The 21,930-nt window shown below is 34.1% G+C and overlaps 1 protein-coding gene and 1 long non-coding RNA gene across 5 annotated transcripts in view; one reads left to right on the top strand and one right to left on the bottom strand.

Moving 5' to 3' along the window:
* The first annotated feature begins 3,688 nt into the window (after positions 1-3,688).
* On the top strand, positions 3,689-5,550 carry LOC148125540 (uncharacterized). Its single transcript, XR_015743764.1, has 2 exons — positions 3,689-5,282; positions 5,329-5,550. It is a non-coding gene; the product is annotated as an uncharacterized LOC148125540 (long non-coding RNA).
* Positions 4,108-21,930, bottom strand: part of BRD1 (bromodomain containing 1) — a 46,856-nt gene continuing 29,033 nt past the window's right edge. Inside the window, exons 8-14 of one of the 4 annotated variants that reach the window (XM_087934141.1) lie at positions 21,441-21,929; positions 12,868-13,003; positions 12,222-12,349; positions 8,798-8,907; positions 7,523-7,677; positions 5,329-5,549; positions 5,157-5,282 (exon numbers count right to left, since the gene is read on the bottom strand). In XM_087934141.1, coding sequence (XP_087790267.1) covers positions 5,366-5,549; positions 7,523-7,677; positions 8,798-8,907; positions 12,222-12,349; positions 12,868-13,003; positions 21,441-21,929 — 1,202 coding nt within the window. In that variant the 3' untranslated portion in view covers positions 5,157-5,282; positions 5,329-5,365. Of the gene's footprint in view, positions 5,550-7,522; positions 7,678-8,797; positions 8,908-12,221; positions 12,350-12,867; positions 13,004-16,117; positions 16,375-21,440; position 21,930 lie in introns of those variants that run through there. The other 3 variants (XM_026714108.2, XM_026714109.2, XM_026714110.2) reach the window with 3 other exon arrangements.

Below are 21,930 nucleotides of genomic sequence, written 5' to 3'. Positions count from 1 at the left end.
ACCAAAATGTCTCACTCTGGACAAGATTTTCCCAACATAGGACAGGAGCAGTGTAAATACTAAACACACCTACGCCTTAAGATAAATCAATAAAAACCTTCTAACTAAAGAGGCTTAGTGAAGTGAACATTAATGATCATAAAATTATGATTAAGTAAAGTGTGTTTATTGATTTGTTAATTTGTTATTTTTTGCTCTTCTTTTTTTATTGTTCATTAGTCCTTTTTATTGACTCTACTGAACAAACTTGGATGCAGCCTTGGGATTTTAAAAAATGAACAAATTATTTGATCTTGCCAATCTGAGCTCTTTTTCCTCAAATATATTTTATTAGCACATTTTATCTGCAATGTTGTGATCCTAAGAAAAAAAGTAGCCTCTGTTGCCCCTCTTCCATCTTCACTCAGCCTGTATTTTTCCATGCTTGGGAAATAAATAAAACAAACTGAAAAAGATTTTAAAGAGGAATAGGAAAGGTTAAATCCTCATTGAGTAAATATGCATCCGGGGAAAAAAAAAATAAACTTCCTGTTTGATTATTGTGAGAAAGATACATTTTTTAAAATGTTCTTTTTAATGGAGAGAATCAAATATTTCTTTATTCCCATTTTCACTGCATAGGTTCCATCTTTTTTCCTCCATTCTATTCCTTTTGTAAGGATATACATGGCATTTTAAAGAACAATTGGAAAAAAGTATATTGGTTCATAGAGAAATTATTCTTAATACTTAAGAGAAGCCTGAAAAAGATTACATACCTTTACTGCTTTCCGGTCCTTGGACATTCAAAGAACAAAAAACTGTATAAGCAGAGCTCAAAGGCTGGTGCAGTGAAACTTATCTGGATTCCTTGTGAAGAGAAAATATTTCAATATCGCCAGGTTCTGAATTCAGTTCCACTTATTTTAAATGGAGACAAAACCTTCCTTGACTTGTATTTCTCAAGGAACTTGTCATTTCATTTGAAATATAACCACAATTTTTTTTTGGCGGGGGGGGTGAACATGACCACTGAATCTCAGCAATAAAGGCTGTCTGTCTAGGATGAAATAATTTTTCCAGATCTTGTTTTTTTTTTTTTTTAATCAAGAGGCAATATTAAATTCCTGACCCATACCTACTGTATGTCTAAGAGTATTTTTGGTGTTAAACTGATGTGATATCCATGTCCTTTTAGATTTTAATCATCAGCAGCAGATAATGCCAGGATAAAAACAATCCCTATCCTTTTAACAAAGTCCAATAAAAATGACTATAAATGAGACATTGAGAGAACATGAATAGCCATGGGCAAGCATGAAGAAATAATTTTTATCAAAATTCTTTATTTCTTCCAATACTGCATTAGATAAATAGGTAGTGAGTAAATTTCGCAAGAGTAAAATAAAAAACAGGATAAAATCTAGTTAAAATAGACCCATATAGAACACGTCAATCATCACAGAAAATAGGAACACAGTGTTATAACATCCAGAAAGATGTTCAGTTTTCAAGGCTTTGTCTTGTTGGTGGACAGAGATAGGAAGATGGCATCTGATGTTCCTTTCGTTACAAGATTCCATTGGGTGCAAAGATAAAAAAAGAGGGAAACCAAATTGGATTTAGTTTTACAAAGTCAGGTTCTTGGTTCAGATAATCACTGAACTGTTACTATAATGAGCTTTGTTAATTCCTGGTTGGCCATTATGTTGGAATTTCATCCTGAGTTATACAAATGTGCCCTTAAATATTGGCCCTCCGACCTGTCCCTGCGCTTTTTTTTTCCTCCTCTCAGCTGATTGGCACTGCAGCCCTCAGCTGGGGTGTAGAAAACTGTGCACGTGCGCACAATCACCTGGTAGCGGAACAGGTAGGATCCCACTGCTGGTGTGTGTGTGTGTGTGTGTGTGTGAGAGAGAGAGAGAGAGAGAGAAGTGGGGAGGGAGGAAGAGAGAGAGAAACTGTCTATCAAAGTTAGGAGATTGTTTATGTGTGCTACCCTTAGTTATTAGGAGTAGGACAGAATATTAACATTTGTATCAGTCAATCTTTGAATCAACCAATCAGTTTGGGACAACTAGGGATGGGGATTGTTTGTTTGCTGTGTTTTTTAAATTTTGGAGAGGTCCTGTGATACTGCATCCACAATAAATTATACCCAATTTTATTCTAAATTTACTCTAGTCAACAATATAGACAGGAAATCCTTGCGGGTAAAACAGTCTGTGCCATCTGGCGGAGAAGAGAAACAACGCAGAATATATCAATAGGGATACATTTCTACTTATGAACGGCTGCAGGCCTTCGCACAGATAATTATTTTATTAGAAAAGCCATAGACGCTCCTTGAAATGTGAGAGGGTATGCCATGAAGTGCCCGTGACATGGATGACTGAAATGTATGTGAAAATCATGAAAAATTTAACAAATGCAAGAAACCAGAGCTGAAAACATTCAAACTGCCTTGAACTCGGCGCTCAGAATTTTTAAAAACATTCATGGTGAAATGATTTTTAATATGAGAAATTATTGACTATATGGGCAGCAATCTAATGTGTTTCATTAATCTATATTAAATTAAAATCAAATATAATTTGTCTTCACCCTTCTCAGTTCACTCTCACACACACACACACACACACGATTGAAACCAACCTGGCAAAATTCAGTAAACCATAACGTATCAGTTCATTATCTAAACCATTTTGTATGATCAATTAGTCAGTTCCAATATGCACAAACTCACAGTCGCAGTGTTCTAACAGACTGGAGCAGATTTGAATGACGTACAGGTAGCTGTGGAGGAAATAAAACATTTCCAGTGCATGACAAAGTTGCACTCTCATATAGATAAGACAGTGTCTTTTTTGTATTCATTGTGTAATGGGTTAAAGAGGAAAATCAGCTTTTATTATAATTATGACCAACATCTTTTTTAAAAAAAAAACTTACCTTGAACAAAATGGTAGCATCTTTTTTTAAAAAAATCATTCTTCTGCCAAGGGGTTGAGGCATTCTAAGTGACACTCAGTAGCAATAAATTGAAGAGTTTTTGAATTATTTATGAAAGATATGTCTAAATTGATGTAGAAGTACACTCATCCTTACTGGATAGACTTATACTGGGTGATAATAAGGGTTTATTTAATACAACTAGTAAAAATTCTAGCAAGAATGAAATAGGAGTTGTATATAAATAAACTCAAAATGTAGATTAGTCCAAAAATATATAAAATATAATTTCTAGCCTAGTTAAATTCTGCACTTTTTGCAGGATCTAATCTGGGTCAGTCACCGGGACCAGAGGTTTAGTCTTCTGAGCTTTTGGACTTGTGCTGGAGCTCATCTGCACCTTTTATACAGCTATTTCTTAACATTTCTACTCATTTACAGTTTTGAATTCTTGTTATCAAAGGAAACCTCAAATACAGTACTTCCAAGAGTTCTTCTAGCAATTACATTCACTTGAGTATTAGATTACATGTACATACAAAACTTGGGTTGCAGCAACTATATGTTTGAAATATTATGAAATACTGCCTAGAGCTCATGAATATACACATTCTTTATTCAGATCCTTATGCTAAAATGAACTCTTAAGAAAAAAAGCTGGAGGAATTTCCATTATGAGAACTAGGATTCAATGGAAATTCAACAATTATGGATATTTGGAAGACATTTTAAGGGGCCAAAGGCATGACAAACGTATCATTTGAGAAAGGAATTTTATTTCAAGCTTCTAAGGGGACGGGGTATTACAAACCATAGGGAATAAAAACATTAGAAACTATTCCAAAATTGGCTGTAGCTTTAAAATAAAGATTCAAGCAGGTTTTACAATAAAGAATACCCAATGAAACGGTTTTAAAAGATTTTAAAAGTATTGGCTTTACCATATTTGCTAACCCATTATTTTTTTAAAAAAGCTGGGCATAAATATTCCGTGCATTCGTATGCATTATTTGGTGTTGCATATTATATACCTTGGTACAGTATTTAAATTATCAACGAAGACTCCAACGCAGTGCACTTATAAATAACGCAGTCATTATAAATCACATTGAAAACATAGTTGCTATTTTCATTGTTACAAATTCAGTATCCCAGTGAACATAGAAAGAAAGTAGCTACAACAATCAATAGTTGACTTTATTTTTTAATATAAAAGATATTAATGGAAACCCACCCTACCACTTCCTTCCCTAAATGTAATGCTTTACCTCTTTGAAATAAAAATAAAGTACTAATTCTATATACATCACATGTACCATACAAAAATGTATCCAAATTTTCTATTGCTACCAAAGTGTTCTAAAATTAAAAGTTACATAAATCCCCTCACTGAAGCAAAGATTACAAGTTACAAAAAAAGTCAAATTACACACAACCGATCAAGTTATTTTATACAACCATTTTCAAGACAACTTTTTCTCTCAAAGCAAATTGTCTTATGTGCCTGTATAAAAATGTATATCAATATACTTTTTTTATTTATTTCTCTTTATAAAGCAAAGTAATACATTTTCTACAATAAATATAACACAGGGAGGCACATAAAATCCAGGGGAAATAGATGAGATACGGGTTTGTGAGAAATAATATACTTAACAAGCTTTAAGCCAGTGTTGTGTAATCACAACAAATGTCCAAAATGGTATCTTGGGCAACAATGGAGTGTTTTTAGAGATTTTTCCAACTGATGTACATAGCATAATTTTATTTCCATTATATTTCTCACAAAGTACCCTCCAAAATAATGTAATTCCTTATTTAAAATATTTATTTGTTGTCATAAATTTACAGTTTAGGTATGTGGTACTTTGTGCAAAGAGTAATGATTTTTGCAAAGTCAAACATTCAGAGGCCTTGTTAAAAACTATGGATCACAAAAAAGTTACATAAGCAGCACCGCACCATAATATATGATCTATTAATCCAATCTGATGTTATTTCCTTAAAAAGTCCCTTAGCAGGATAGTGGTGCCTATGTATTTTTTTTTAATGTGAAAAGAAATGGAAACAACAATCTTTTTCCCAAACAAAAGAAAGAAAATTTTAAAAAGCTACATTTAAAATCAGAATAAGTTAAAAAGCTGACTATACATATATATACATTTTATAAACACTATGAACAAGATATATTTTAATGGAAATGCTTGAAACAGCAACATAATGATAAAACTTTAAATCAATATGGCAATGGTGATTTAGAGAAGCTGCTCAACCAGTTTAGTCTGCAGAATTCTGCCACTGGATCAATGATTACTGAGCTGTATCTTCAATACATTCTTGTAGACAAAGAGGTTAATTTGTAGTTCTCTATACAAGTTCTCTCTTGTAGACAAAGAGGTTAATTTGTAGTTTTATCTCTTGGTGACAACCTATGTTAGTCAATATCACTGAAGTCACTGACTGGCTCTCCATGAACTCTACTTAAATGGTTCATAGCACGATCAAATGCAACTCTTACAGCTTTACGAATACTTGAGTTTCGACCTTCCATCATTTTTAATTTATCTATTGTTTCGTCGATCCCAAGTGGAATCATTTTGGATTTTGGAAGCCACTGCCTGTAAACAAATGAAAGGAAATGCTTTTAAAAACATTTTGGAATAAAAATAATAATTAAACACTGAATGCTTCTCCAATAATTCTATTTTTAAATATCTATCTTATCATTTTAACGAACTAAGGTGTCTACCTTTTGGGGGCTGGTGAAGCACTGAGTCTTTGCTACAGCTCCAAATGTGATGGGGCCAAGACAGGAATGAGGTTTAATTTAAACTTTGTTTCATTTTAATCTTGAAAAAATATGATCCAACAATCCAGTCAAATTAGATTATGATTTAGTGACAACTTTTAGAAGCAATATAGGAATCATAATTCCTGTTATTTACGGATTATTTATTAATTTAACAAATATATATGATTTCCCCATCCCACTGAAGGTGTCTCTGGTCAATATACAATTAAAACAATATCATAATATCACAACTTAAAAGTTGAAATTAACTTGAAAACTTAAAAAATAAATAAAAATAACATCTAAACACAAAATAATCATCTGACAGGCTTTCCATGATCCCCAAAATTGCTGGAAAAAAACACATTTTCAGGAACTTTAGAAACACAAATTAGGGACAGGGCTAAGTTCACACTGGGAGGGGGTAGAATCACATTCTGGACACCAGGCACTACGGCAGAAAAGTGAAGTGAAACGAATACTAGACATGGGTGATCAATTACGTATGTTTGAACTTGTCTGGAAGGAGAGGAATGTAATCTTACACACAAACATACAGACATAAACACACAATTCTTTTTCTCTGTACTTAACAGATAACAGATAATCAGAGTTGGAAGGGACATTATAGGTCATCTAGTCCAACCCCCCGCCCAAGCAGGAGATCCTACACCATTTCTGACAAATGGCAGTCCCAATCTCTTCTTGAAAGTCTCAAGTGATGGAGCTCCCACAACTTCCGAAGGCAACTTCTGTTCCATTGGTTGATTGTTCTCACTGTCAGAAAGTTCCTCCTTATTTCCAGGTTGAATCTCTCTTTGTTCAGTTTCCATCCATTATTCCTTGTCTGGACTACAGGCGCTTTAGAAAATAGCTTGACCCCTTCCTCCTCTCTGTAGCAGCCCCTCAAATATTGGAAGACCGCTATCATGTCTCCCCTGGTCCTTCTCTTCACTAGACTAGCCAGGCCCAGTTCTCCTGTAACCATTCTTCATATGTTTCAGTCTCCAGTCCCCTACCTTTTTCTTCTGTTCTTCTTTGCATTAGTTTGTAAACTTGTACAGGTAATCCTTAACCTACAACCACAACTGAGCCCAAGATTTCTGTTGCTAAGTGAAAATTATTGAGTTTTGCCCCGTTTTACGACCTTTCTTGCCACAGTCATTAAATAAATCAATGCAGTTGTTAAGGTAGTGACATGGTTAAGTGAATCTGGTTTCCTTTTTGACTTTGCTTGTCAAAAGGCTGCAAAAGATGACCTCAGGACACTACAACCATCATAAGTATAAACCAGTTGCCAAGCATCCGGGTTTTGATCACATGATCATAGGAATACTGCAATGATTTTAAGTGTGAAAAATGGTTATAAGTCACTTTTTCTCAATAACTTATGCTGTGGTTGCAACTTCAAATGGCCACTAAACAAATGGTTATAAGTCAAGGACTATCTTACAAGCTTTACACTTTAATACAAATTATTACAAAAAAGAAAAGTTAAATGAAATATCTCAATTTTATAATATTCCTTCAGCTGTCCTTTGCTCTGTAGGTCTGAAGACAAGGACTGATTACAAAATTACTTTTTCATCCAAGTCATAACTCTGCAGATGGTTGTTAAAGGTGGCAGTCCTTCCTTAGACTACTTATACTTAAAACACACTGATTACTTTCACAATTAACACACTGCTCCTCTAATACAGCACTTGGAGCAATCATTTCCCATCAAACAATATTTCCAATAAATGTCTATTTGTCTTACAAAGAAAAAAACTATGTTAAATAGAGAGAAGAATTACTTACCAGCTTCTTTTATTATCAAAAAATAAAACCAAAAAAAGTTTTTCATCTGATTTGGTCTGCATTTGTTCACCAATTTTCAGTACATCAAGGGGTGGCACTGGTATTGTAACACCATTGTGATGACCAGCAACACGAGGCATTTTAGGATCAATTATCTATAAAATGAGGCGGCAAATAATACTAAATAAGTAGCAATATTTTAAAGATTCTTCAAAAATATTTAAATATTAATATTACTATGAACTTATGAATAAGCAAAATCTAGAATTGGGTATACCAACTTATCTCTCCAGAGAAATTCTAACTCAGAACCTAATTTCCACACTAATTTCTCCGTTCCTTCCTCCTCATAGATCTTCCTCAAGAACTTCCAAATGTTCCATTGGAAGTCAAGAGACCAGATTGAAGTCTGCGTAAAGGGATTGTCTGGCAGAGATTTACATACTGGATGTAAATTAATTCTCTACAGACTTCATATTCAGCCCACTTGACATAAACCTAAATGTACTACAAGTGTGCAGGGTTTGGGATTCAAAGACAAAAATATGCTGCTGTCTGGAACCCTCCAGTGGTGACATTTACAGCGTGTAAATAACTGCCCTCTGTAGTTACAGAGAAATTTGGGGAAAATATATTGATTAATAAGAGTTGCAGAAAGTGCTACATCCATTTTGCCTATGAACCTGAAGTTCCATACAATCCTAAAATTCAATTTACTGTAGTTCTTATAAAAACAGCATGCAAACATATTATCATATAACCAATTGCATTACTTTCCAGACTGCTGCTCTCACATTTACTAACAAGGTATGAAATACAGGGTATGTGAATGTATATACACACATACCTATCTAAAGAGTTTCATATATGTTTATGTGTTTATCATTTTAGGTCAGTGTTTAGCTATGCAATGTATTCCAAGTAGATTCAGAAAGTTTTGGGTTTGTTTTTTAACTTATGGTTGTCTGTAACTGAGCAATCAGATGCAAACTTATTTCATTAAGCAAGAGTGCAAGTTGGCTTTTTTTTATGATACGCAAAATATGTATTGTTAAAAGTTTGTATAACTGAATCTATATGGTAGATACAACTACATCCTGACAACTTCAAAAAGCAAGTTATTTATCACATCAGGAATTCAGAAATTACATACTAAATTTTAGATGTAACAGGATACTTGGTTTTATCCGTAATGAAAGTTGATTCCTATGTACAGAACCTTACTCTATACATTGGGTTTTCCCAAGAGGTTTTGTTGATGGAGTGCTAACTTACCAGTGCTGGATAGGAAGGATAGCCACTACATTTGGCCCACACAACTTTTAGAGGTTCAAGGACAGAATTGGAAGCATCCGTTGAAATCCACATGTTATTGTGTCCAACTTCTAAAATGAAGAAAGTTATTTTAGAAAATAATTTGTTGTGATCTGTAGGATTAAGCTGATGGAAAAGCAAATTCAGGGTGCTTTTTTGAGAATAAAAGGATGAAGAAACTAAGAAACAACTTTAAGCAACAGCATCTTTTCTTGTCCTATATGAACTCAAGATCTGATTGTGTAGCGGTTAAAGTGCAATATTGCGGCAAACTCTGCCCACAACCTGGAGTTCGATTCTGATGTGGCTCAAGATTGACTCAGTTTTCCATTCTTCTGAGGTTAATAAAATGAGGACCCAGATTGTTGGGGGCGATATGCAAATAAGGCTTCTACATTGTAAACTGCCCAGAGGGTGCTATAAAGCACTATGAGGTGAAACATAAGCCTATATGCTATTGTTATTGCTGTCTGACATGATTAAAAATCAGTTTGATTTAGAAGTTGCCTTAAACCAAATCTTTGTAAGTAGTCCTTAATTTATAACAATTAGGACAGGAATTATGTCTGCTGAGTGAAGTGGTTGTTAAGCGAGTTATCAGATGACTGGACCTGATTTTACAACCATTTTTACCTGGTCATTAAGTGTATCACTGCAGTGAAGTGAATTTGAGCCATTAAGTGAATCTGGCTTCTCACATTGACTCTGCATGCCAGAAGCCAGCTGAGAAGGGCACAAATCGGGACTGCATGACTGTAAGACACTGCAGTCTTGCAGTCTTGAAATCTCTGAACTGCAATGTGACCATGGTGCAATGTTTGTAACTTTGAGAGTAGGCTGTTAAATCACTTTTTCAGCACCATTGTAACTGAACTATCGTTAAGGGAGTGGTTGTAAGTTGAGGACTACTTGTAATGTAATATTTAATGGAGAAAATAATCACAGAAAGATCATTTGCTAACAGAAATTTGCCAGCTGCATGAAAATACTTACTGAACTGGGTTCAAATATTAGCACACGCAGATCGTTTATTTACGATTATTTATATGTTGACTAGTACAGCTACAGATCACGATGAAACAAAATTAATATACAACCATGAGCACTGAAATCTGAATCAACTGTATAAATGAAAAGAGGCCTGCCACCGAGGCGGCTTAATTTCTAGCTCCTTTCATCCTGATTTGTGGAAGATTCTTGTTTGCCCGCTCTGCCTATGTGGATTGCTGGGGCCATTTATAGGCACCGTAGACCCTACAGTACGGTAACAAGGTCCCGAAGTAGATAGAGCTTTATGGGCAATAATCCAAAGAGGATTTAAAAGTCAACGGTAACCCATGCAAATCTCACAAAATTGCTGTTACTCTGCTGTAATCGTTATTAGCCAATTGTATTCTGGCCCAGGTGGAATTTCTGAGTTGTCTTTAAGAGAGTACCTCTAAGTAAAGCATATTACAGTAATTCACACACAAAATTGGAAAGCATGAGTGCTAGTGCCAGAGGACTCTGAACCAGAAAAGACCACAACTGGGACCTCTGTTAAAGCTGGTCTAAAGCCTTTCAGGCCATAGGCTCCACCTGAAGGATCCCACAATGAAATATCCAAGAGCTTAATATCACTTCCTTTATCAATAGCAACTAAAAATGTCCCCTTAGGATGAAGCGACACAGTACCAGCTTCCTTGTAGGTGATTGCAAAGGATACCATGGTCAAATGCCACTGAAAGAACATGCAGGACACAGAAGGGCATATTAAACCAGGGAAACTTTCATTCCATGCCTAGGCCTGAACCCAGAGAGAAAAGAATCCAGAGAATACACTTTGTTCAAGGTCCTTATTAATGATCACCCAGCCATACTCTCACTAGCATCAAAATCCTTTAAAAAAAAAACAAAGGATGAACGGTCAATAGTCATGTAAAATAATTGGTCCAATCTCTTAAAACATGGATCTGCCATTTTTAAAGCCACTTTGGTCTAATGGTTAAGGCAGCAGGCTAGAAATCAGGAAACCCGTGAGTTCTAGTCCTCCCTTAGGCATGGAAGGCAGCTGGGTGACTTTGGGACAGTCCTTCTTTCTCAGCCCAACTCACCTCACAGATTTATTGTGGGGAATATAGAGGAAGGAAGGAATATTATTTATGTTTGCATTATTTATAAAAATATTTTTTAAAGCTACCAAAAAAAATAAAAAAATAAGAGGACCAGTGCTATCTCTATCTGGCTGACATACATGACTATAAATCCAAATCTTGGTCCTACTACTATAAAATGTCTGAGCAGAAAGGGAAAAATATAATCAAATGATGATCTAATCTTAAAATTCTTTTCAGGGATACCGTTCCCCTTCAACAGCTGGAACCACAGACTAGGCCTTTATAAGAGCTCCCTGACTTTTTTGACTTATGCCAAACCTTTGTTATCTCTTATTCGAATACAACAAATAAGATTTATAACATATGTCAAATAAGTGATAAATAGCCATGAAGCAACTGAGAAAAATGTGGTAATATTAGCAAAACCTTATCACAACACAACTTAAAGGAAGGAAATGACATTATGAAAGCTACTGAGTGTGTTTTACAAAAAGATAAGAAGTTGAAAATAATTTTGTTATATTTAAGATTGAAGGAGAGCCTAGGACCATAACTGAGCCCAGAATTAAAGTCATAAGTCAGGCCATTTGTTTAGTGCAGGGGAGTCACACTCACATCATCATGATGGCATCACGTGATGTATCGGGACTTTTTCCCCCTTCACTAAAATGGGTGTAGCCAATGCGTGACGCGGGCCGGGAGTTTGACAGCCCTGATTTAGTGGATCATCACCTGACCACACCTTTGTTTTGCAGCAGTCATTAAGTGAGCATGGTGGTCATTAAGCAAACCCATTATCTGCAATGGGCGTTTTTTTTTTTGCTGGAAACCAAAAGTAAATACTGATTTCCAGCAAAACATCACATACTGTGGTCACATGACTGGGAATTCTGCAAAAGGCCATAAATGCAGGCAGACGGCCTAGTGCCCAAACATTGAATAGTTGCTAAGAGACTGGCATAAGTCAAGGACTACATGCATGATTATCAGTCAAAATGAAGCATAAGTGAGGTTAAGAAAACACACCAAGGCATTAAGGGGGGTATATATAAAAAGCACCATTTCAATGAGTACAGATGCCCAGGTTTGAAGAGACAAGGCCTTTTAGTTTACTAAGCAAACTAGAAGCTATATAGACAGACACTTACACAAGCCTGATGATGTAAGATGAGACTCTGCCGAAACATTGCTACAACTTTAAAAGCACAACTATAATGACGTGGGAAAATACCCGAACAAAGCTGAATACCATACTTATAAATATATATACATTAAAATATGTCAATTACCAGCTGCAATTCTTGCTGCTTTTGCGTAGTTTCCATTTTCAATGCATGATATCAACTCACTTCTGTCTTCTAAGGTGTGCCTTCGTATTAGCGCTGGTTTACCTTTTCCACATTTTGGCCGGCTAAAACTACACATATTTTAAAATGTATTAGAAATCACCAAAGTATTATTTTCTTCAGAGATCCAAAAATGATCCTAATAGGGCTGTGTTCATGCTACTATCCGTTAGCTCAAGTTGTAAGAGCAAACAGGAACTGTTTGAATTCTAATTCAGGAATTCAAAATAACACAGAACACTTTTTAAAGATGTTTAAATTTCAAGCTATGCTTACAAACCCTGATAAGAAAAGCTAGCTAGCATAGTATAGGTAGCAAAAAAAGTCGCTTCCTTTGAGAACTAAAAATCCTGAACTATACTAAGGACTAAAATCCAACTCGGGCAAAATTGCAAAGCTTCCTTCCTTTCTGTTTGTTTGTATATGAATTCATGCAATGTTAAGAGTTATTTAATTTTCTAAATTTAACTTTTGAATCTCTCTCTGCGTGTGTGTGTTATGGATTCCATCTAGAGTATTATAAGTTCCACACTACTGATCCCTCCGCTAAATTTTGAGCATCTTTTCATTTAAGCAAACACATTTTTACCTTGAGTTACACAACAGACTGTTGCTTGAAGATATGCTAGACTCTGATGCACAACGGCGACGAGGTTCAACTTTTCTTCCTGGAGTGTCATGTATTTCTGATTCTTTATTGCCATCTCCAAAACCATTTGAAAGGCCTGGCAGGTTAACAAAGAAATAAAAAATACAGTTAATTTGGAAGGATGCTGAAGTTTCCTACTAATTTCAATATACATTAATATGCATGTTTTAGTATCTCTATTAACAGAGCTGTAGTGTTTGAAAAGAAAGGATAAAATGTTAATTTTAAAAAAAACTTCAGAAGATGTGTAGGCACCAGTGAAAAAAAGGACGTCCAGTCAAAGGAAATAATAATTGCAAGTCATGTTGAACAGTGCTGCTCTTGAAATAACAGTTGAAGAGTCACATCGGAGGAAGCAACACACAACTAAAACCCTTCATTCAAATTACCACTTTAGAAAACATGTAATCACAAACTGTAACCATGTGGGTAATATTTAGTATAAACCACCATAGCTGCAAAAGAAAGTATAATTATTCTTCCCCACTGGCCAGAAGAAAACGAAGTCATTGTCCTCCACTCGTCACCTCATATTTGGATCAAAAACAGTCAGCAGAGTGTTTATTTCCATAAATTTAAAATTATCGCAATCATCTTCATCCAGCATTATAATTGTATACACATGCTATCTCATATAAAACAGTACAACATTCATTAAATCCAAACGTCTGTAACCTAAACTCATCGACAATTTTAAATTTGGGAAAAGAGGCTGGCAAATCTAATATAGTAAGAAAATATTTGCAGGGTTATTTGTGGAAATGCTGATATGTTTAGAAAGTACTAAAAAGAATGATATAATTTTTATGACTAATAATCAAGGCATCAAAGTATGTATCATAAATGAAATACTTCCAATATTCCGTTAAAATAAAAGAATGTTACCATGTGATACTCATACAACAAAATAATCCAAGAATGCATGATCCTGCTGAATAAAATTCAGATTTCCATCCTGTCTCCTATAATTTCCATATAATATACGCATGCCAAAAGAAACACATAGACTCATATATGAGGAAGAAACAATACAAGAATATTACCTTATTAGCAAGATATTACTGTTTGGCTTTGTATTTAATACAGATTAATGCATGACAGCAGGCAGTTGATACTGTCTTCTCTATATTAAAGGTAGACATTTTTTCATAGCAAAATAAACATGTTGCCTAAAAGGTTTCCAGAAGTATTAACATCATACATTTTATACCAGTATCGATACCTACACCCATGCCCACTCTATACAATGACATAAAGGTAAAGTTGTCCCATTATCAATAAGTTACCATGTGCATGCATTTTAGTAAATATACTACAGAAAGAGTAATTATATTCCTAAATCATTATGCAAATGGGGAAAAATAATTCCTATTGTTTTAATTACTTCTTCATGCAAAACATGGTACGTAACTCTGACCACAGTTCAAATACACACATAGAGAGCAGATGGAACTGTGGAAAGACTGTATCCTTCTCAGAAGCCTAGAAAGAGTATCTAGAAAACAAAACATCCTGTTTTAAAGTATTTACATGCTGTTCTCCTATTTAGTCAATTAGATAAATGAATCTAAATCCATAAACACGTTTTATTTTTTATGTCTACATGGTATACTCTACTATACATATTATTTTATATAACTGCTGAGTTTAAAAATAAATGCATAATATAAAATATACCAAATACTTGAATATTGCTGGGAACAGATACAGTCTATCTATAGTTCTATTCATATTTTGGGTTAGCTGACAGACTATTTTAAGATACTGACTTAAAAAAATGAAGAAGGAAAATAATCTAGAAAATGTATACTGCTGATATTGCAAACAATTTTGGAAAATTTCAAGGACTGCCCTGCCAGGAAACTGATGGACTTGCTCATCTAAATTCAACTTCTGCCTATCAGATGTTCTGTCATGCCTAACTAAAACATGTCCCAATCCATAAGTCTTCGATTCAAGGGCTTATTAACTTCCCTTGATTTTTGCATGTATGTATGCATATGTCAGTGTGTATATATATATTTTCGCACTTCATTCTCTGTCATAGCTAGATAAAACAACATTCATAACACAAAATCAGCTGTTAATTTGATTTGAAGAAAACAACAGTCTATGACATTTAACTGAGATTATTATTATTTGTTAAAAATACCCATAAAGTCTACTTTCCTTCTAAAGAATCAGGCTTTTACCTATGCAATATCATGCCACAGGAAGCTAATTAAAGATTTATTTTTGTATTAACACTGTTCCATATAGTAATTCTATTAGCATTCAGGCATATAAAATTTAAGGGACAATGTATGCATATGCATGTGAAATCAGGAGGTTGAAGTAAGTAATTGTAACAGCAATTACAGATATTTTCCTTATAGGAGCAGAACTGCATTTATTTTAATGAATTGTTTTATTGACATTACACAAACACATACACAAATGATTTTTACTTGAGAGTGCATTACCACAAACCTAATTGTATTGTATTGAAGATGAGAATATGATGAAAAAAGGTTTAATTATGTTAATAAAGCCTTTTGAAATGTAAATAACTAAATCAACTTGTGATTACTAGAGTAGTGTTCTCTACTGATCCCTCTCTCAAAAGAAAATAAGCAAAATATTTTTTAAAAAATGCAAGCACAGCCACATAAGCATAAATACAGGAAACATAAAGGTGAAATTATTAACACTTGTAAAGTCCGACGTGAGATACTGAATTTAGGAAAATTATGCCCATCTACTTTAAATAGCATGAAGCTACTTGACTTGTTTTTTGGGGTAACTGAAGCACACAAGGATTAGGTTAGCTTATATAGATATTAGCTAAGTTATAAAATGTAAGTAATTTCAATGATTTTTTACAACTCAAGAGTTTGTGTTAAAATGTATATGCATAAAACCGTGCTTTATTTTCTTAAAAAAAAAACCAAACTATTAGTGTCTTTATTACATGCTGTGTGAATATTCATACCATATGCAACGAATAAAGTGGAAAATTGTTAAATTATTGGTGAAGTCTAAATCTGGGCCAATGGAAGACTGAATTAGTTTGCAGAGGAATGATAATGGAAAGGAACATTCTTAACCAATCAACCCACAAGTAAAATATCTAAGATAAGAATTCTGGGGATTGGTAAACCTCCAGCCAATTTATGTCACATAGATTGCAACATACAATTTTATAACTTACGGAGATGGGAAAATATACTGAATGAAGAGCATAGGTTCATATATATCAAAGAGTTCCTCCAACAGTGTTCAAGATACTGATTTTGTTATAAGGATGGCTGATGTCTCCAACATGATCCAAAATAATTACTTGAAATGTAATTGTCTTTCTGCGTTCCAAAATGATCATTACATTGAATTCCAGTCCATGTTCAGGATAATAGAAAATAATTAGGATCCAAATAGATAAATAGTCAGCATATTAGTTAATATGAGAACCTGGAAGACAGTGAAAAAGCCATTTAGTCTCACTGAAAGGAAAAGAGCTTGATATAAATAAGCCCTCCTCCCAGTAGTTTTCAGAGCAAGATCAGCAAAACTATGCAAATTATCCATGTATTTTACTAGCTCGTTATTATATGTTTAACCTATCTTAAGAGAAGAGTTCTCTGGGTAAGTGATAAAGCTATTAAAAGAATACAAAATAGTAAAAACAGATAAAATGGACTGAAAGAGTCTCTTTTGAATCTGCTGCTCATTATTGATAATGGTATCAGCAGAAAATGTTAAGGTATTTTAATAAAAATCATGGGCTGATTTTGGAGGAGGGCAGATTTCTTTTCCCAAAACAAAACGATAATGATACTTGTGCATTTATTTCTATATTTAATAGTCAATATTAGTAATTTGCCTTATGCCACAATAGTAGAGAGAAAAATGTTAGTGATGAAAACCTAAGAAACTATCCTGAGCATTTATGGTGTATGATAACACATTTAAGATTACTAGAAGCTACTAATTCATTCAGCATACATAAAGGAAAAACACATTTGTTTTGAATTTAGCTAAAATTACTTAAATTTAGTTCTAAATTTCTATTTAAAACTTATATAGTATTTAAAAATGTTCAAGGAAAGCAGATAAACCATAGAATGAAAGTTGATAAAGAACTTCTTAGGAATGTAAATAATAGATAAGAAATTGGATCTATTAAGTAGTTGATAGTAGATAAGAAACTGAACTTATAAAGCAGTTTAAATATATATGAATTTACTTTGATAATGCATGATTTTAGGCAAGATATTTTTAAAAATATGGCCTGATATTGTCAATTGTTCAAAGAGAAAGAAAGATATTCTTTGTGCACCTTCATCATTTATACTGTTTTTTTTACAAAAGAAAGATGACTTTTTTTTATATTAGGCACATTTGCTAACACTATGTTTGGTAATAATGAGTTCTGGCAATCAGAACACAAAGATGTAGAACCTTTTTTTATAGAAAAAAGATTGCATAGTTGTTGGAAATCCAGATATATCCTTATCATATTTTTTTTCAAGATAGCAGGAATCATTGTTATTACCCAACTTTAATATTTATTTAACAATCTTGTTTGATAAAAAATGAGAATAGTTATACTAAATTTGCTTTCTTTATATGAGATTAAGTACATTGAGTATTAACCTTGAAATCCTTTTACTGGAATGCAGATCACAAGCCCTGGACTTAGTCTTTATTCAATTCTACATACCACTTAACAACTATGGGGTCGCTTTAATTAATGGGTCTGTTTTAAATATCTCTCTGTACTTAAAAAAAAAAATTATTCAGTTCAACTAAACTAGTTGAACTAATTTATCTATATGGGAATGAATAGGAAAGTGAAGCTACCCTTCAAACACCAGAAAAAGTAACAATATTACATTTATAGAAAACACATTAGCAGCACCTATCAGCAAAGCCTCTGCGCATGCGCACACATATGGAGACAAGTAGGGGGAATACCTGAAAGGAAGAAAAAAAAATCCTCTGGGGGATATGATCATTTTAACACTTCAAGAAGGGGGATTCTGCTTACACCAATGTGCTCTGCAAGAATGCCTTTCAAATGCTTTGCGTTCCCTATTTGTCTCGTGAGCTTATTTAACTTCAAGGGCATTAGAATATTTTGTTTTTGTTTAGAAGTATCGGTTTTCTATACATGTATTGTACAAAATAACTCCTTCCTTTTAAAAATGTTTAACAAGACATTGCAAGAGATGTTCTCCACAACTGTACATATTGCTCTAGAGGGTTAGTTTGTTAGTTGGAGGATTAAGTTATTAGAAAGCATTGTGCATTAAAATGTCAGCCAGAAAGTGTGTCGAGTCAAAAATGTTTATTTTACAAAAAGGCAAACGGATAAGGCTGAACACAAATCTGTTTCCAAAGATCCTGAACACAAAGCAGAATAGCAAGTAAATGTATTTAATCTTTATCCACAAATATATAGGGAACACCCCCACAGAGAACACAGGAACCACTCGTTCAGTATTTATCCAATCATAGGAGGCTAGTGCTTTATACTGAAGTACTCCTGAATACTCAACTTTATAAATTTGTTTATATTATCTAGCCTCGGATCATACTCTTTAGGTCTCAACTGCTGATGCGCTTGTGAACACAGGGAAGCTGCAACTCACCCCATCAATCTCTCCTTCTAAATGCCTTTTTGGTCCTCTGCCATCCTGCGCCCCACCCCAGCTGACTTTTGACACTCTCTTCTTGATCCTGCTGGCAAGACATGTCCAGTCTGATGTTGGGCCATATGGAGCTGGCTTCACCGGGGGGAAAAGAAAAAAAAGTAAAGCAGGTCCTCCCTGAGCCCACACGCACCCAAATGCCACGCTCCTGGGCTTATGGGGCTGGCTTTGCAACTGTGAAAAGCGGGGGTGGGTGGGAATAAAGGCGCAAAGCATCCTCACGCTCTGAGCAAGAGGGGTATTTCTTTGCCCAGAGCTTCTAAGGCTGGCTTTGCACTGAGAAAACCCCCATTTTGCAATCTTAGCCAGATACAGCCAATATGCCCTTAAAAGCACTTTGCCTCTATCTCGCTAAGGGAAAAGCTGTTTGGGCTTTTCCTTTTCTAGCAATAGAATGGGTGCTGTGAAATGAGTGCTGGCCAAGGTGCCTGAACTGCAATCATGGTGTGTGTGTGTGTGTGTGTGCGTGCGCGCTTGTGTATGCTGTAACAGCAATGACTTTTGAGAACAGGCATAAGTTTCCTTTTGATCAGTGAATGAATGGTCTGTGGACGAGTTTTAGGAGGCACTTTAGAAATATATTAGAAAACTGAAGTTCTGAGGAAAAATAAAAGTGTCTTTCCTCCCAACTATATAGTACAAGTATATATTTCAAATATAAACTATGCCTAGAAATATTGGTAATGACAGTAATAATTATAGAGCAGTTGGAAATATTTTTTTTCCTCTAGATTTCACTGGAACATTTCTTGTAATTGTCACAAAACCATAATACCAAACAACAAAATTGCTTACTATAAAATGCATTCCCAGTAACCAAATCCTTACATAAAGACACAATACAGTAGAGTGGATTTAAGAGTTCTGTTTCAATCTTAAATATCATTGATTTAATGGAATCAAAGCATGATTCAATCCAACATATACTGGCTTAAATCCAATATGCTGCTTTGATCATACTTGAGGACTTCTATAGAATGCAGGTAAAAAAAAGGATTAAAAATCGTGTCACTCAAATCATAACTGAAGCAATAAAATTCACTTAATATACATCATAGCACTATGTTATTTCAGAGAAAGATCATCACTCCTACTTGTGAAATAATTCTGTGCCCAGAAACAGAATAGAATAGTTCTTTGATGGTTCAATACATGCAGGTATGAAGCATCAAATTTAAAAGCATTGTTCACCAAGTACAATTCTCCTTTTGTATTTTCAGGAAGGCAGTAAAAGTTGTCATTATTTTTTGTCTTTCTAAAACAGCAGCACAATTTAAATAAACAGCTGCATGAAATATAAAAATTATATCTATATGTAAGAAGCTCAAATATTTTAAAAGTTTACCTGAGCAGCTTTTTCAAAATCCTATTATATTAAGTCAAGATAATGATCATGTGCCATGAAGTTATCATATATTTTTTAATCCACCTCTATTGCATTTGCAAAATATTCCATACACAGATAGTCAGATCTCTAAATTGCAGACAAACCCAAATCTCACAACACAGCTCAGGAATACCTCTGGCACCAACCATCAATTGTGTTAAGTCTTTTAACAAGTATAATACATTATACTTTAATAAAATAAAATAAAACAAAAATACCAAAATGAAAGATGAAAAATAACCCTTTTGTGTAGCATAACATATTGTATCCTAATTATATAGTAAGGTGGAAAAAAACAGCTCTTTTCTCCCTATAGCTACAGAAAGTGATTCATTCCTAGAGTAGAAATATTTTAACAGGAGTTCTAAGAAACTTGCATCTTAACCTTAAGGTCCACAGATTTAGAGGATATATGCAACCTGAAAATACAGTATAAAAACAGTGTAAAAGCAACAAGAGATGCTGAACAGTCAGCCTGTCATCATTATTTTGGTTCACAGATCCAAATTCAAAGATAGAATTCATAGTTTCTAAACAGGAACTTATGTAAGTTTACATCCAGAAATAAAAACAACTATCAACTATTTTATCCTTATTAAAACACGGACTTCTTGCATTCATTTTATATTGATTGGTAGACTCTGAATACTAAAATAACTGATTATCATGATATAAGTCATTTGTTTTCAGGAATAAAAAGTCAAATAAATTTGCAGACAGCACATTTGTATGTAACAGTATCTAGAAAACAGCACACGTTCCACAATGTTTCTAACCAAGCATTCTGACTTTAATGAGACATAAAATTCTTTGTCATACATGAATTTCTATCACATTAGAGCTTATGAAAATAGGTTTAATTATCTATACTAAAATTAAACATAGTAACTAAGATGTCTTCTATCCACTCACTTGTAAAAATTTCAGATTAGTATTATCAATACCGAGGACATCTATTTTTTAGCTTTCATTAGAAGCACCGCATAAAAAATATTCACAAAAAATACAAAATCGATTTAATAGTCCTGTAAAAGCACTTGAAGAAACATTATCTATACCTACAACTAAATATAAAGATGTATCAATATATACATATACATTTTCATGGAATTTATCTCCCTCCAAAAAAGAAAGACATATTAAATTGTTACATGGACACGGATATATTCTGCAGTTGAATTTTAAATAAAGTAATTTCTATTCATGAGAAACAAAGGGAACTATATAATGTCAGGAAGCTACAGATTTCAAGAGCAGACCAAAAATCTATCGTGCCAAAAAGTAGAGCTAGACATTAATAAAAAGAAAATTAACCTGATGAAGGTACACCAAATAAATCACATTCTGTATTTATATTGTTAATTTACTATAAATGATCTACTATATTTAACAGTTATCTAGGCGACCTTCAAAAATTAGGTAAAGCAAATGTTTACCTGTATCCAGGCGCTTTACAGGGGACTCATCATCCACCTCAGAATCTCCACATGCACTCCTTGATCTTTTCCTGGGCTGCAGTAGTGTCTCCAACCTTGGAAGGACTACAGACAAAAAGGTTTTGGTCCCTAGCTGTGGAGAAGTTGGCTGGGTTTCAGTGTTCTTTGCAGACTTTGGGGGGCTTACACTTTTCGATTTGCAGAAGAGAATTGATGTACGTCTGTTTACATCAGTTGATGACTCAGCTACAGCAGAAACAGTCGACTCACTGAGATTACTGTCAAGTAAATGTTCTGGAGTGTGTCCGTTTATTTCTTTCTCAATGGCAGTACTACACAATTCATTGTCAAATTTTACTCTTTTGTAAAATTTATTCTGCTCTGGATTGAGTTCTACTGGTTTGAGGGTTGGTGGCTCTGAATTAGTCTCCGAGTTTGAAGGAAGAGGTAATGCATCTGATGGTTCAAGTTTAGGGGGAGATTTATCTCC

This window comes from Pseudonaja textilis, chromosome 5, assembly GCF_049901715.1.
Source record: "Pseudonaja textilis isolate UNSWEBS1 chromosome 5, rPseTex1.2, whole genome shotgun sequence".
NCBI classification, from domain to species: Eukaryota; Metazoa; Chordata; class Lepidosauria; order Squamata; family Elapidae; genus Pseudonaja; species Pseudonaja textilis.
Note: the sequence above shows the minus strand (reverse complement) of the source record. Positions and strands in the feature narration are given on the sequence as shown.